The sequence below is a fragment of the Branchiostoma floridae genome, chromosome 1, assembly GCF_000003815.2.
Source record: "Branchiostoma floridae strain S238N-H82 chromosome 1, Bfl_VNyyK, whole genome shotgun sequence".
NCBI classification, from domain to species: Eukaryota; Metazoa; Chordata; class Leptocardii; order Amphioxiformes; family Branchiostomatidae; genus Branchiostoma; species Branchiostoma floridae.
This window is the reverse complement of record NC_049979.1, coordinates 12,327,935-12,343,624: the sequence shown is the minus strand read 5'-3', so window position 1 is coordinate 12,343,624 and position 15,690 is coordinate 12,327,935. Positions and strand designations below refer to the sequence as shown.

Sequence of the window (15,690 nt, the reverse complement as noted above, 5' to 3'; positions counted from 1 at the left end):
CGCTGATCATTATCAACAGTGGAGTCGCCAGTCCATTTTGCTACCAATAAAAGACCACTTTACCGCGGGAGTTAACCTTTGTTCGGTAAATGGCCCCCTATGATGCGCAATCCTTCTGCGGCAGGCACTGGGCGGACCTCCAGGAGCGCCCGCCAGATCTCGCCCTGAGATCAGCGCCGCGTGAAACCGTAGTGCCCAAACTGACACAGTCAGAATGACTACAGACACAGGACCCAGTTGAGAACATCTGAAGCACAATAATGTCCAGGCTAATGAGATGGTGTTAACAAGGGCTGTACAGACAGACTGACTCTCTGCTTCTCAGCTCTCTTACTCAGGAGCCAAGATAAGGTCTCTGTGCCTTCTCCTGTCACTGATTGTGATTGATTTCTTAAGTGTAAAGGTGGTGGACTATTTCTCCCCTATGTCAATGGAGACAGGTGTTACAAGACGTCTTAAATAGCCATTAGTCAAGCAGTAAGGAAGTCTTATCCTCTTCACTTGAACCACTTCTCAAGTTTCCTTGTCCGGATCTGTACATTTCTTTTGTGTCTCCATCGCTGCTTGTTCAATGTAGAACATTGGAGGGGTAGGGCAGTTTCGGCTGTCAATTCATACCACAGGTTGCGTCAGATTATCGTTCAGCCATGGAGAGCTGTTTTGAGCAAAGGTGCTTGTGAAAGTTAGGTAGTATCTGAGGGAACTGGAGCATAAGGGTGAACGTCCTTTGGTAACCGTTCAGCCAGTTAGGACAGGCTTTGGGTAGCACACATAAGGTGGGGTGAGAGGAGGAGTCATTGCCACCATTGTGGAGACAGTGGAATGTTTGGAGACAGTGGTTATAAAGGTGTGTCTACACAGATGTGTCATTAAGATAGGACTGGTATTTCTCGTAGTTGAACGGGAGGGATAATTGGAGCAAGTTTGCTGCTGCCTCTCTCTGAATGGCAGAGGTCGCCGTTTGACGTAATCATGTCTTAATTGGTAGATGACAGAGGTTACAATTCAGGGCTCGAAATGTCACCTGCATGTGCAGGATAGCGCAGGTAGAATTGGAGCTGTGCAGGTATTTCTGATATCCACCTGCACCTAACCTACACCCAACTTACACCGGCCCTTCATAGAACCAATTGCTAGTAGTGGCCCAGAATGCCTGGCATTCTTCACTGTAACCTCCTTGAATACAGGATTCTATTTGGCATATCTTATTACCTTGATGTCCAATCTTCATGGGCACAGCACTAGGTTCTATGAACATTTTTCAAGGACAGAAAATGGATTTTGGATGATAGTTGCACCAGTGAAGTATGAAGGAGAGAGTATTCTGATCCCTGCCATTGATATGCAGGTGTGACGGAATCATGATCGCATATCTGTAACATTTGGCTAGACAAGTTATCGTGCTGCATGTCTGGAGGATACTCCATTCCTTTGTTGGGATTGTTGTCTTTGTGTATGTTACACGCATATCATGAAAACTGACAGGGCAAAATATTGACCCTTTAACTTTTTTAAGATATACTGGAGACAGCAGAGAGATCTATTTCACATCCAGGTGAGCCAAACAGGTGTGTTAAGGTGTAGGCTTTCCGGTGAAATCTGTAAGATCAGTTGGCAAACATTAATGTCTGTCTTGAAGTTTTCTGTTACACATCAGGTCTTAAGTACCGATTGACTTAACAAAAATTTGTGCAGTTAGTTGATGTTGTGTGCCACTGGAAAATATATTGCTAATGTCAAGATAATGTTTTATACCAAGGATAATAAAGAAGGGTGTTCTTCCTCCTTTGATTTGTTTCCCGTCATCCCAGCAGCATAGACTGAAACCCAGTATCGTCAATAACTTGGAGGGTGGTTGCTTAATTTTAAGAGCAGAAATGTAAAAAATTTGATTGAAGATCCAGACAATGTGATTGCTTGGTCCAGGGTAGGAGATAGAATTGATAGAAGTAGCACATCGGAAGTCCTTGTCATCAATCATACTTAAGCTTGTCCTTGTCCTGTATCTATCAGTCTTGAGTGGAAACTCAACCCCTTGTTTTGAGAACTTTCTCTCTGCTATGAAAGAAAGTTCCGTTTTTAGCTTTGTCCGAAACCCCTCGCTGATTGACATGAGTGCGGAAGGGCGGAAATTACCTACACCTCAAGTCTGGCCAACCTGAACACTTGCACCTGCACATGCACATGCTTGGAGGGGAAGCTTCCTGGTGTGAAACGGTTCTTTCTTAAGTTTTGTCAACAACATTCTAAAAATTTCTAGAAGAATTTTAATTTAGCATGTGTATTGGGCTGGTGTGTGTAAGTCAGCAGCAGGGTAGGTGACGTGTGACGGTTTGTTGTTTAGAAAGAGTGCTCTCAACATGGGCCGATGGCAATACATAAGGAGTAAGGGGAGGGAGAAGGACATGTGTAGCATGCACAAAATGGCAGCAATGTTTTTCTTTCAATTAAAGTGAGGCAAACAGGTTTCCAAAGGTACAATCTGTTCCTGGGTTCTGTTTGTTTTTAGCCTGTTTGTCGTGTCCCGCGAGATTGTTTTAGCCAAAGTGGGCCCGAGCAGCCTTCATTCTCAGCATTATCAGAATGTTGGCATTTCTTCTTAGGTAATCTCGGAGACACTGCAAGGTTTTGTGTCCCGTGGTCTACTTTCTTAGGAATCCGCTGGGGTGTGGTGTGGTCCTTTCAGATAGCTGTACATGTTTACCTGTGGTGCTAATCAAACTTTGCCTACTACTCTGCAGACACCTTTTTGACATATCTGTGCCATTTCCTTTCAGTGCTTTTCTCTTAGCTGCCAACCATAGAGAAAACCATTGATGTACGTCTCAATCCTTCCTTTTCTATTCCTAGTGACCCAATGATAGAGTCAACATTAAAGAAATAGCAGCTTGTGTTGCTAATGCAGGTTTGTAGGTTTTCTTCTGACTGAAAGAAATGAGAAAATTTGACCCAACCCTATAACCGATGCAAAGTTGGTGCCAAATGGCTGAAGTTTAAGTCAACAATTTCGTAGTCACAACATCTTATAGTACATTAGAGAAAAAGACAAAGAGTTGTCACTGATTAAGCAACAAAACAAGAAGAGAGACAAACTTGTGCTGGATCTGTGTACAGTTCCTTGTCTACCTTGACACACAGCCTCTTTAATCCCATAGGGTTAACTCTAATCCCTGACCTTGATAAGAAGTTAAGGAACTTCAACAGCCTTGAACTACATCTTCCACCTGTTGCCAACTTGTGAGTAGCAACATACTACACAGGGGATTACCAGGGAAGCCATCCATGATCATTGTTGGAATGTCTCTGTATCTGGTGCCAAAAAGTAAGAACCCTCCTCAGCAGTGGTGCACTCACATAGCGCTGTATATCAATATCAAGTTGAAGGAGATTTGCTCTCCTGGTGGGGGGAGAAGAAAAGTGTCCTGGAGTCCAGTCTTGTGACTTTAATCTGCTTCCAACCGCTGTCCCCTCCATTTGTTGGCATGGTATAAACCATTGGAAGTAGACTTACCAAGACTGGACTCCAGGCTAGGAATAGGGGGCGTTTGCTGTTATGGACGTATGCACACTGACAGTACATTACTCATTTACTGACAGAGTAACTGTATTGTTTGATGATTTTGTGGCATTGAGATCACCAGGAAAACTGTGACCATAAAACCATGCTGGATTTTCAAGATTTACAACGTTTATAACGTTTATAATAGTATTACAGTTTGGCTACAACCCCATTGGTATCCCAGAGCCTGTGGTTTTGGGAGTCCCCAGGGAGCCTTTGTGGCTTCCTGCTGTGTGTAAGTGTGCCCCCAGCAGGAGGGTAATAAGCAGGCATTATCATGTGCAGTGACACCCCCTCCCCCTGTAATCTACTCCAATTGCTTTATTGACCAAAGGGGAGGGACTCGGTAGGTTTTGATAGACTAGCTCAGGAGTTACACAGTGACTTCACTAGTACTCAAAAGCCAAAACTGTATGGCAACTTGTATAACAATTCTGGGAAACTACAAAAACAATTGTATAGGATGAGAGTATATTACATGTACAGTCTTTGCTGGACTTTTGAATGCGAAGGCATTTCTTATGTGCTGGGATTATCACATGTTAATTGTATATAGCTAAATTTGCTCCTTTGAGGAGATTTCTGGTGTAGAAAAAGAAGTTTTTCCAGTATGCCTTGTGTAGCATTTCTACTGTGTTGGCATTGTCTTATGTGCCATTATGTTTACCATGTTTTTAGATTTCTTCCACTGAGGAGTTCTGACGCACAAGATGAAGTTTGTCCTTGTTTTGTCCGATATGGCCTTACATTTGTGCTGGCGAGGCAAATTAACATGCCGCTGGGGCATCAGACTGTGGAGGTCGTCAGATATGAATAGACCCCAGAGGGATACAGCCTACCCCCAGGGCATGATGGGATACCCTGTACAACCTGCTACCACATACCTGCACATTCTTGTAAAAGGTCGCACCTGGCCCTCGGCACAAGGAAACATTTCTCTCCTCATCCCTTATTGACAGTAAAAACACATCTTCTATGGATCCAGCTGTCATATTGCCACAGTTTGGTGTAGCCATGGCAACTAACAGTGGCCACAAACATGTAACAACTTTGTTTTCCGAAGTTTTAGAGTGAGGTTTTCAATGGCTTTAACTCCCATTGTTGTACGGTATAATCCTTTCCAGTCAGACACATTCTTACAGTGGATTGTCTTATGATACACTTTATCCTTTTAATCACAGACGGTTTGTCAAATCCTTTAAGTAATGAAGGGTATTAGAAAGTCTAGTGGAGACAGAAAAACAGGCAGACAGGCAGCCATGTACTTAACAGAGAGAAAAGAACGCTACATGTTTCAAATGCTTGAAGTAATACAGCCCTAGTTCTCTTTCTTACCTGGTTGTTTAGCATGGCAAGCCACACAATAGCTTCTATCCATTTCCTCTAATGCCCTCCTAATGAATAGTGTGGTAGTTGCTCGGGGTCATGTAATTTGTTAGCGTAAATGTCTTTCTTTCTTTTGTGTGGAGCGAGGTGAAAAAATATGACCAATGGACCACCCAGCGGGCTGTGGATAAACTCCCTTTGGAAAAAAATGGAATTTTCTTATAGTTTCCTTGGGGAATGATTAAGAAACCAAGAGATCAACTAATTGGAGCTATTTGTACAGCTTTATCAGAAATGGAAGTGCTCTGTTTATACATGTAAATCCTGAATTGTTTCTTACTAATCCTATACCCGGGTGTGTTTATTCCTGTGCGGTATTTTTTTCCCACAAGCAAAAGTAGCAGACAAAACAGTTGGCCAGAAAGTTGGAAGAATAATGGTTCAAGTTACAATTCCTGCTTCAGTTCACTCTAAACTTCAACTTCTAGTAATATCTGTGAGAAAGAAAAAAGGCAAATTCACAAATATTCTGCATACTTTTGAAGCATGACCTGTATCTACTTGTGTAACATGTCGCAGAATTGATCCAACACTAAGTCCTTGGAATGTTTTTCAGTGGGAGAAATAATCTGATTGCGCTTAAGGAGAGGCCCGAATATTTGTTTTAGTGGCTGCCTACTTGTGGTACTGAGGTGAGGTGTGAGAGTAGTTGTCACCTGTGCTGGGTACTTATGATATCCAGACAATTCACACCTTTTTGAAGTGGCCCAGCTGTGAGTAAATGAGCCCATGGAGTATGTCAGCATCATCCTCTTATTTCCAATCAAGAAACTGTCAAGCAGATCCATTTATGGATATGAATTACCCTCCTATTCTCCTGCCCTGCTGCGAAGTTGGGAATTTCAAACATGCCAGTTTGATAGTTCAGTACAGAGCAGAGAATCAGTGAAGTCACTTTCCCATAGCCCGTCGGCATGCTTGCTCCTTTGAGGAGAGTTTACGAGTGGTCGTCGCCACAAAGGTGGCATTATCCGCATGCTTACTGAATGATGAAACTATTGAAGACACATGGAAAGGGGTCCTAAGATTTTGAGTATGGTGGTCAAGCAGTGCTCCCAGGCAGTGAAGAAATATAAATACTACTTAATATATCTCCCTCAATCTTTTTCACAATCAGGAAAGTTTTTGTCAGGTAAAATTGCTCCCCTAAAACTTCTCTGATATTGACTGATAATATTCTGGTCTGGTATGAAAAGGGGTTTAGACTTAAGTAATTACATTTGCACATTCCTCAAAGTAATCTTTCAGCTTTATCATAGGTAAAAGGGTGGGACATTTGAAGTATCCCTGTGGGAGTAGATTTGCGTGAGGTCCTCCTTGTATGGGACATGATTAGATAACACCTGAGGGTAGTTACTTATTGCAAGAAACTGAAAGAAAGAAAAAAAAAATTAAGGGCAAAAACATGAAATGCTTTGGGTCTTTGAAAATTTATTGTAAGGAGATCATCCTAAGATTGTGATGGCATTGACATTTTTCTATGAACTTAACATGTCAAGATTTTCCGGCGCCAAAGGGGCTTTACTTGGTCACAGTACAATAATCAATTCCTTGTGTTACTGCAGCTTACAAAGAATTGTATGTCTCTGAACTTGTGCAGCAGCAGTCTAGTTTAGTAAGACAGTATTGAATACATAATTTTCTTATCCAAAGTATCAGTAGTCAAATGTAATGGGAATAAGGTTAAAAACACATTTTATTTGATGGAATATTTTGGATTCGAACCCCCGTGAGTATGGATAGATCTAGTTACTTTGTTGGATTCTGCTACTGTTTCTCAAGCAGTCAACTGATATAATTGCCCATCTCCGGGTTGTAATGCACTGCTTCCATCCAGAGAGAATTGTGTAACAGCCATGAGTAACTAGTTTAACCTCTGGTTGCTCTTGCCTGATGGCATGGCCCCCTGCATATGGACACCATATTGTTGGGACAGTGGGGTATTTCCTGTAAACAGAGAAGACTGATAGTACAACCAATGACGCAAATGGTAGGTATTTATAAGCGACCTTGCGAGGTTGATGGGGTAGTGATTTATAGCACAAACAGACCAGGTACGTGTCAAATGCTAACTACGATCAGGTGTTAGAACACTTGTCCTCAGCCAATTGGAGCCCCCCTCTTCTTTGTTTACATCCTATTAGTGCAGTAAAATTGTGAGATAACTGAACATTCCCTGTTTCCCTCACTATACATAAGCACAAACAGACACAGACATACAACCCATGAGAAGGAAAAAACACTCAGGGAACAAATAAAATCTGATCTATGTGACAGGTGGTCACTGTAGACAGGATTCTTTATGCTTGTGTTAATAGGGAAAATCATCCAAGGTATCACCAAAAAGTGACCAGGTGGTTCTTACATGTATACAGAGGTGGACACTTATACAGGCTTGTACATTTAAAGAAACTGTAATGCATTTCTCTGCGGGATCAGGTCTGATAATCACAGCTTGACAGGTGGGATTCTTGGAACGCTTGTTGATAATACAACCTCCAACCTGCATTATTACCCCTACAAAACAAATAAAAGCAAATATCCTTGTGACATGTGAAACATGGCGAGTAACCACTTCGAGGGCCGGTCTACTTCCGAGCAATTTTATCTGAGATGCATTATACAAAGGATTTCTCCTATCCTGTGGAGAAAAGGATCCCGTTTCTCGCCCAGTCAGGATATTCGACTTCCGAGACGTTTCTTTCACCTTCCTTTGCCTGAACTGCAACTCGCTGGAGGGTGCGATGGAAGGATCAGGATGACGTGCAGGGACCAGACAACCCGGAATGTCTGTTATGTTGAGCACATGCCTGCGACGTTCCTTACCCCTGATGAGGCAGATCTCGGAAGGTTCGCAGGTACCTGTGGAAAGGACAGACCACCGTCAACACAAGGGAGTCCAGACTCCTGTCAGATTCCACTGTCTCCGGCTGGGTGATGGCTGTCACACGAGCTGTGTTTTGTGTCTCCGTGGTCACTGCTGTCATCATCAGGTGTTCTGCAAGGAATAGTTAAAATAGTTGTGAGTGAGGCCAGAGGTCCTGCGTACCAGCAGACAATTGTATTGGGCTGTGGGATGCCAGGCCCAAGTAATTCTTCATTCCACAAAATCTTGATCTAATGAAAAAAAAGCCTTTTGTTTCCTATATGGAAACATGGAGGTGATCATTTATCCTGAAAATAAATCCTTAGCTCACCTGTTTTATCTGTATTTTTGCTTGTTTGTGTGTTTTGACTGTGTTATTTTTGGTACTTGGATGTAGAACTGCTATTTTATCATTCTCACTCATTTTCAAGATAGCTTATCCGATATTTTTAATCTTGAGCGATCCAATATTTTTAATCTTGAGCAGCTGAGAGTTGATAGCACCAAATTTGCATTGGTTGCTAAAGAGTTGAAATGCTAAAGGATAAGTTTTTCCTGATGGAACACGCATCCAAAGAAGTCATGCTGAAGGCTGTGCCTTAGTATGTACGTTTTGTATGTACCATCACAGCAAACAACATGTCATAACAGCCTATACTTGTGCAGTGCTGTGGGTATTTCTCTATGATACTTATTGAAAAACATGAACAGATGGTGTTCTGCATGCAGCTAGATGTGGGACAACCTCCCTAAAAGCTTCATCCAGAATGAGGTTAGCTTTAATCAAGAATTGCCGTCTGGTAATCAATATACCGCACAGGGAGTTTCCTTGCTCTCTGCTGCTCAACAGTGTTCGGTTGAAAACTTTTTCATGATTGAAAGTAGCTACTCATTTCCAGACGTTGTTGGCCTCTGACATCTTTCTTCTGTTGCGTCTTACAGCAGATCGACCCGACTGCTCCAAGGCGAGGTGTGCCATCGTGTTCTCTCCCCGCTGCCCGGACGATTCCATTCTGATTGAGGGGTACACCCCCGCCGGGGAGTGCTGTCCGTTGGCGAGCCGCTGCGAGTGCAATCCATCGGGGTGCCTGGAGAGGATGTGCCGTCCTGGGTATGAGAGAGTCCTGGTGTCCAAGGGCAAGGGAGAGCCTGGAGAGTGCTGTGACAAGTATGAGTGCAGACCCATGCTTCCAGGTGAGCTTCTGTCGATTCTCTTAGCACGAAGGGAGACATGTAGCCTTAAACTGCTGATTTTCTTTGGACATCACTTGGTGGGCAGTATGCTAAGAAGAAGAAAACATTTGTTCATTTTCAGTATTACTCACAGGAGAATATTTTTTCTTTTAGTTGAAATGAAAAACAGAACATTCTTTGAAAAAAAAAACATATCCATTTGACCATTGTTGGAACAGAACTAACAAAGCAATTTTAGAACAGACAAAGTTGGTCTCAACGTTGAAGTTATTCCTGTGTTATTCTCAGTTGCATCAGAGCCAGAGGACTGCAGCTCTGTGGTCTGCCCCGAGTTCCTGCTGAAGTGTCCCCCGGACAGCGAACCTGTCCCCTCGGACCAACCAGAGGACAGCTGCTGCCCACTCCCCCCAAGGTACGTGGTCCACATCAGCCCACATCAGCCCTTGTATCTTTTGTCTTGTGGTCCTGTGTTCTATGCATGTTTTTGAGGCATTTTAAACACTTTCTGGATGAGAGAAAAAAGATATAAACAAGGACAAGACATAGGGGGTGCCTCAAAAACACCAAGCTGAACCCTACATCTGCTTGGAGATTACCCACTCACTCCCCCCACCCTTCCCAGTAGGTGGCACCTCCCACATCTCTCACACCATTGGAGAAACTAAACAAAACTCAAAACAACCTGTTGGCCAGGAGGATGGACAGACTGTGAGAATTACAGCAGTTGGCACTGTCTGTGTATAAGAGACATTTCTGTGGGTAACCCCAAATCTAGCAAAAAATTGATGGGTTGAACCTGGTTGTTTAGCTTGCCGCTCAATAACAGTAGTTAGTAGGCTCAGCTGGGGAGCAGTGCTCCTGCTGTGTTCGGGAGAGGGCAAGCTTGGATGACTCAGTTCTCCAGTCAAGGTGATGCCAGTCTTTTCTTAGCAACCTGGCTGAAACTGATCCTGCACTAGTTTGGTTGTTTTGGCACGGTTTGTGCCTTTGGAGGATGATGACCTTGATTGCACAAATTAAGGGGCTTCAAACTCACATGCAAGCAGGGTTGATTTGTTATGGAGGTCACACCAACCCCCCCTTGCCCAACCTTCAGGCACGCTCCTGGATGAAACCGGAGGAGTGATAGTACAAAATTTTTAATACATGGCAGAGGTGGGTTTTTAATTTAACCCATACATCAGCTGTGGTGCCCTTCATACACAAAGAACACCCCATGTACTCCACATCTGGAAAAACATAGCAATTACCCAGACAAGATGTATGTTATACTGTCAAATGGAAACTGTGGGCTAGTATTAGCCATGGAATTTAGGTCAGACTCAGCCAGACTAGGCCACATTACATGGTACCTCCAAGTGAAGAGTCTCCATCGAAATTGTGGTGAGAGGAAAAGATGATAAATCGACCTGGAATTTAGTAGAAAAAGAGAGTACTTGAAGACTACTTGCACAAAATCATTACTGTAAGTGAGCCTGGTGTTTTAAGGTTTTTCTGATGTCTTATTGTTGGTAAGGACTGGTCTGGATAGGGGCCAGCTGGTTTTCCTATCACTCTGACCTTGGCCTGACCTTCCTGTCTCCTCTTTGTTTGACCAGCCTCCTTCATGAAGTCTTAACACTTAATTTTAGGTCTATAAAATATGGAATTGAAAGCAAAGGGGTAAAAGAATGTGGAAACCTGCATGTCTCTCTTGTGGAATTACAACTTTTCTGTGTGCATATGTTTTGGTTCAGGATAACTAAGACAGACATTGGATCCAAGCTACCTTCAATCTAATCCTTTACATCAGTTTGTCTTCAGTTTTGTCAATCCCACCAAAAGAATACATGTCGTTAATGTAAAAAAAACTATTTGAGGATGGAAGGCAGCACAGTATCATTATGTGTCACGGTTTTGGGGCCATAAAGACGACCCTGTGTGTTTTTGACCCGATGTCCTGCTCTGGGTCATGTGTATGTCTGAGTGGTATATTTTACTGCAACACATGCCCCTGTACACAACATGGCTGGGCAGATACAGGAGATCAGATGCCCTCAGTCACAGCTGTTAGGTATGTTTTCCACCAGCGTCCAGCACTTGTCCTCTTGCTGACCCAAGAACTTTGACCTGAAATTTGTGCTGGCCATTGATCATTTTCCAGTGTGTCCTTAGGTACACAATAGTGACCTTTCAAGCATCTCTGTCTGACAGCAAACACTGAAAAAGGCTTCAGATCATGTCTCTACTTGGGGTAGAATTTTCTTTGTAGGGTAGCAAATGCAGAAGAGCAGAATCTGCTGATGTAAACCAGCATGGATAACAGAGGATCACAGACTTCATCTGCGGAATCACAACATGTTCCTAAGCAGTCCCGAAGAAATGTGTTTGGAATGCAGTGTTTTATAAGCACCATGACCTTTGATGCAGAAACACTCACACTACTCATGGCAAACATGTCAATAAGAGTCTCTACTTCTCTGAAAACATGCTTCTCAGTAGTCAGGATAGACAAGGAGTTTGTGCCCTAAGTTGAGCAGCTATCAAGTCTAAATTAGCCTTTTAGCTGCCTAACCCCATAACCAATAGAGATTTGGTAGCCAAACAGGTGTTCCAGTATGCTTAAGGTTAATGACATAACCGAAAATTTTATGCAACTTCTGGAAGGCTGTACAGGTGAGTGACAAAACGTAATGATTCCATCGGATGTTCTACATGCATTCCATCCAATGATAGGTTGCCTGGCTTGGTCAGAGGTGGTCAAGCCACAGTACATCAAAATACTTCTAACGACCCCTCCCTAACTGTCCTTGACCATAGATGACAAGGTTGAGGGCGGATGTTCAAGTGGGTCAGGTTTTCATCAGTGGGATAATCAGCCCCAGGAAATGGGGGGATTACGGGAGGACCTGTTGACGACCCTTTGCTAATCCTGGCGCTGGTCTTCTTTTGTGGTAGATGGGATATTTGTCACACAAAGCAAACGGAACGACATGCATGTAATTGGGGCCAGCATTGTAAAACCTGCTGCAGGCATTCTGCACTATGATTAGTCAGTTGATGAGGCACCAGCAGCTCTTGTGAGCAAAGATCCCTTTAGTGTGGAACAGGTGCTTTGCAGGGTTGTGAGGGCAGATGCTTGGGTTTCCAGGCCTGACCTGATTGGTCATGACACTATCAGTCTTGGCATTTGTCAGACTTTGCAGCTGACAGTGATAGATGTTGTGCAGAGGTTTCTAACCTAGGCTGGAGGAAAGAAAAGGGCTCAGTTTGGCCGTGCTCAACTCAGTTGTTTTCTGACCATAACTCTGGTGGTCATAAAGAGATGGCAGTGTTTGTATCGGTGGGCACGTGCAGAGATGGCTGTTTGTGTGTGTTTGGGGTCTGACTCCAGTGCTGCTTGTTTTTAAAATCAGGACTATGGGGTCCTGTTTGTTATTTTGATCCATGACAGAATTACTATGATGACAACACAGTTCATAAATTTAGTCCGGGAGGACATGCCAGGGGCTCGCAATTTCACACTGGCATGCCAGCCCCGTCTCCTGTTTTCCTTGTCGGGGGCACCGGACAGGCCTTCCTGGCATAGGGGGCATACCTCCTCTTCGCACTCTGCCTCCAGGTCCCTGCGTGTGTGTGTTTGTGTGTGTGTGTGCCCATCGTCTGACAATGTCCCTCCAAGAGTTGTGACAGTCTCTCTAAGATGGGCATGCCTAGGCCAAACTATAGAAGGATGGGTCTGATCATGCCAGAAATTGTCTGGAATAATGCCGAATGTACAATGCACTCGGGGACTGCCAAACTGTATCATAGTGTATATGTCTACTCCTCTCTGGGGTTGTTGTAATATCCAAGAAGATGTGGAAGTAGAAAGTGGAAATGTTTCATGGACTGTTGCTGTTGAATCCAGTCACAGTCAGAAAATATTACGATTTTCTACCCCCAACATCTGCTTGGAGGTTGTCAGGCACATGCTCCATTCAAACAAAATAAATCCTGAGTCTTATACACACTAACTCAGTCATTGGATCATCAAGTTGTACTCAATAAATAGAAGTCAAGGAAGTCATTACATGCTACACTATTGAATGAAAGCATTGCATATCATCAGGGTCACCTATGGATGTCCTCTTGTTTTGGAACATTGGCATTTGAAATTAGAGTAGCTACATGTCCCACAATGTTGTTATGTTCATTAATTGTATCTATCTTGTCATTTGAACTCAATATTTAGGCAAAAATTTGTCAGAAACTTATGATTGTTGTCATCATTGATCTTGCAGCTGTGAGTGCCGGGCAGGGATCTGTGAGGAGACAAGCCAGTGTGAAGAGGGCACAGTCCGCAGGATCATCAAGAAAGGAGAGGGCAAGCCGGGGTCCTGCTGCGACGTGTTCGAGTGTGTGCCAGGTAGGAGACTTTGTTTATTCACTTCTTCTGTACTGCTTGGTTATTAGTTTCAGTCAGGCCTGTACAAATGGAAACCTCTGCATAAGGACCAACTCGCCATTGGCTGAATTGTGTAGCACTTATAAGGTAGAGTGTAAGCATATCGTCTTTGGTCTTACTGCTGCTTCAAATGGTTCACTGCTATTTCTCTCACCCATGCCACCCCAGCGAACAACTCCACGTGCATGCACAACGGGACGGAGTACAGCGAGGGCGAGACCTTCCGGCCGGACCCCTGCCACTTCTGCAAGTGCAGCGGCGGTCTGTCCTTCTGTTTCACCGCGCAGTGTGGCGACCTGCAGTGCCAGAACTACTACGTCCCGGATGGCGAGTGCTGCCCCATCTGTGAAGGTCAGTTGAATTACTGTACATCTTGAGATGTTTGCAGTGGTTTCAACGAGATAGCTGAGGGCCAGGAAAATAGATAGGTTCAGCCTTGTACAGTTTAGGTTCAATCTAGATTTAGATGATTTTGTCTAGACAAGTCTGCTTGTTTATCGAATATCTATTGGGTGATCATTGGATGAACCTTTTATCTTATCAAAGGATGTTGTTTCATTCCAGTATCTGTCTTTCACCCTACACCCCCATAGCACTATCAGGTTAGAACAACAGGGTTGTGTTGCACACAGCTAAACTAGGTACAGAGGAGACAAGCTAACTGATAGGGCAACTGCATTGTCAGCATCATGCTGAGCAGATTATAAGAAGTAGGTTATATCTACAAAGTAGAGGGCAGTTGTAGGTGACTTGTGAAGCCATAGGCTGCATTTTGATGAGTACAGTTCTCTGCCTGTACTAGACTCTCCTTGACCTACCTTTTTACTACCGTGAAGTCTTGAAATGTTGGCAGTGGTTTTATGTTCGCAGTCTTGACTGTTTCCTTTCCACCATTAATTCTTGACTTCCAATGGTATCAATGTGTATCATATAGTTATTATCATAAAACACTGCGAAAAACTTCTTTCCCCTTTTATCCCAAAATTAAGTTCGAGCAAAAATACATGAACTTACAGCATCTAGAAATGCCTGAGTCAATCCCGAATGAAAGGATAAGGACATTGTTAATCAACTTTGACCTATTTTACCGCTGGTATCATCAGGAAATGCGCATGTAGGCAAGCGGAACTCGGAGGGACAGAAACAGGATGATTAGGACACGATGTGGTTTGTCTTACAGGGACAGGGTTGTTGATTGCACCATGGATCAGCTTATCTTTGTTTACCAGTTTACTATCCGCCCATGACAACACTCCTGAGGCAGGGCTCTTCTCCAATGGCCTTGTGCCAGTTTCTCCCTGCCTCCTCAGGACTATTGCAAACTTTCTGACTCAGGGTTCAAAATACCACCTGCATTTGTAGGTTAGAGGACATAAAATAGGAGCTGTGCTGGTTTTTATGATATCTACCTACAGCTAACCTGCACTGGGCTATTATAGTATTATAAAACCAGACCGTGATACTATAGTACCTTACAACCAGTAGCAGCCCCAAATGCACACTGATAATAAAATCCAAAATGATACATTTTCAAAACATTATTTTCTGATGGACTGAAATGAAAAAAAAGAAGGGTCCAGTACCAGGTAATGTGGTGCAGGTGATTTTGAATATCAGCTGCACCAGCACAAGTATGCAGGAAGAACTATTTTGAGCCCTGTTATCAGAGTTTTTGCCAAGGAACACGATGAATGCAAACATTTAACTCCTGATCATTACCCTCTCCATGCACCCAGACCCATGGCCAGGCCCCGTCACCAATCTCTTCTGCATGACGGACAGCGGGGAGCTTCTGGCGCACGGGGATCACTACAAAATGGACGACTGTACCTTCTGTACCTGCAGCAACGGGGACCTGCACTGCACTGCCACAGCTTGTGCTGTCCACTGTTTTAACCCTAAGAAGATTCCGGGAGAATGCTGTCCAGTTTGTGAAGGTAGCGATCGATGACAAGGACCGCCCGCTGTCTTTAGTATTCACTTCTTGCTGTTGTCTTCCTGTAGGACAGTCCACCTGACAACTTGGGACAGGCGCTTCTACCTTTGCTTTACCCTCTTTCTGTTGTGTCCCCTCTGCAAAATGCCTTTGCTACAATTTCTACAATGGCAGGCATATCTCTTGTGTTATTGTGACTTCTTTTGTTTAATAATAACCTCTGTTTCTTTCTTTGCGTTAGGTCTTGAATGCTGCTTCAGCATTTACCATATCCGCTTTTCTTTTCCTTTGCAACTGTCTGATGATGTTGTTATGTTTATTTT

At 43.6% G+C, this 15,690-nt stretch overlaps 1 protein-coding gene across 3 annotated transcripts in view; it reads left to right on the top strand.

Moving 5' to 3' along the window:
- The window catches only part of LOC118413114 (cysteine-rich motor neuron 1 protein-like), a 45,073-nt gene that overhangs the window by 18,041 nt on the left and 11,342 nt on the right, over nucleotides 1–15,690 (top strand). For 2 of the 3 annotated variants that reach the window (XM_035816291.1, XM_035816307.1), the window contains exons 4-8: nucleotides 8,754–9,005; nucleotides 9,294–9,417; nucleotides 13,268–13,392; nucleotides 13,600–13,782; nucleotides 15,168–15,368. In XM_035816291.1, the coding sequence (XP_035672184.1) occupies nucleotides 8,754–9,005; nucleotides 9,294–9,417; nucleotides 13,268–13,392; nucleotides 13,600–13,782; nucleotides 15,168–15,368 (885 nt within the window). The remainder of the gene's footprint in view (nucleotides 1–8,753; nucleotides 9,006–9,293; nucleotides 9,418–13,267; nucleotides 13,393–13,599; nucleotides 13,783–15,167; nucleotides 15,369–15,690) is intronic. The other variant, XM_035816300.1, reaches the window with a different exon arrangement.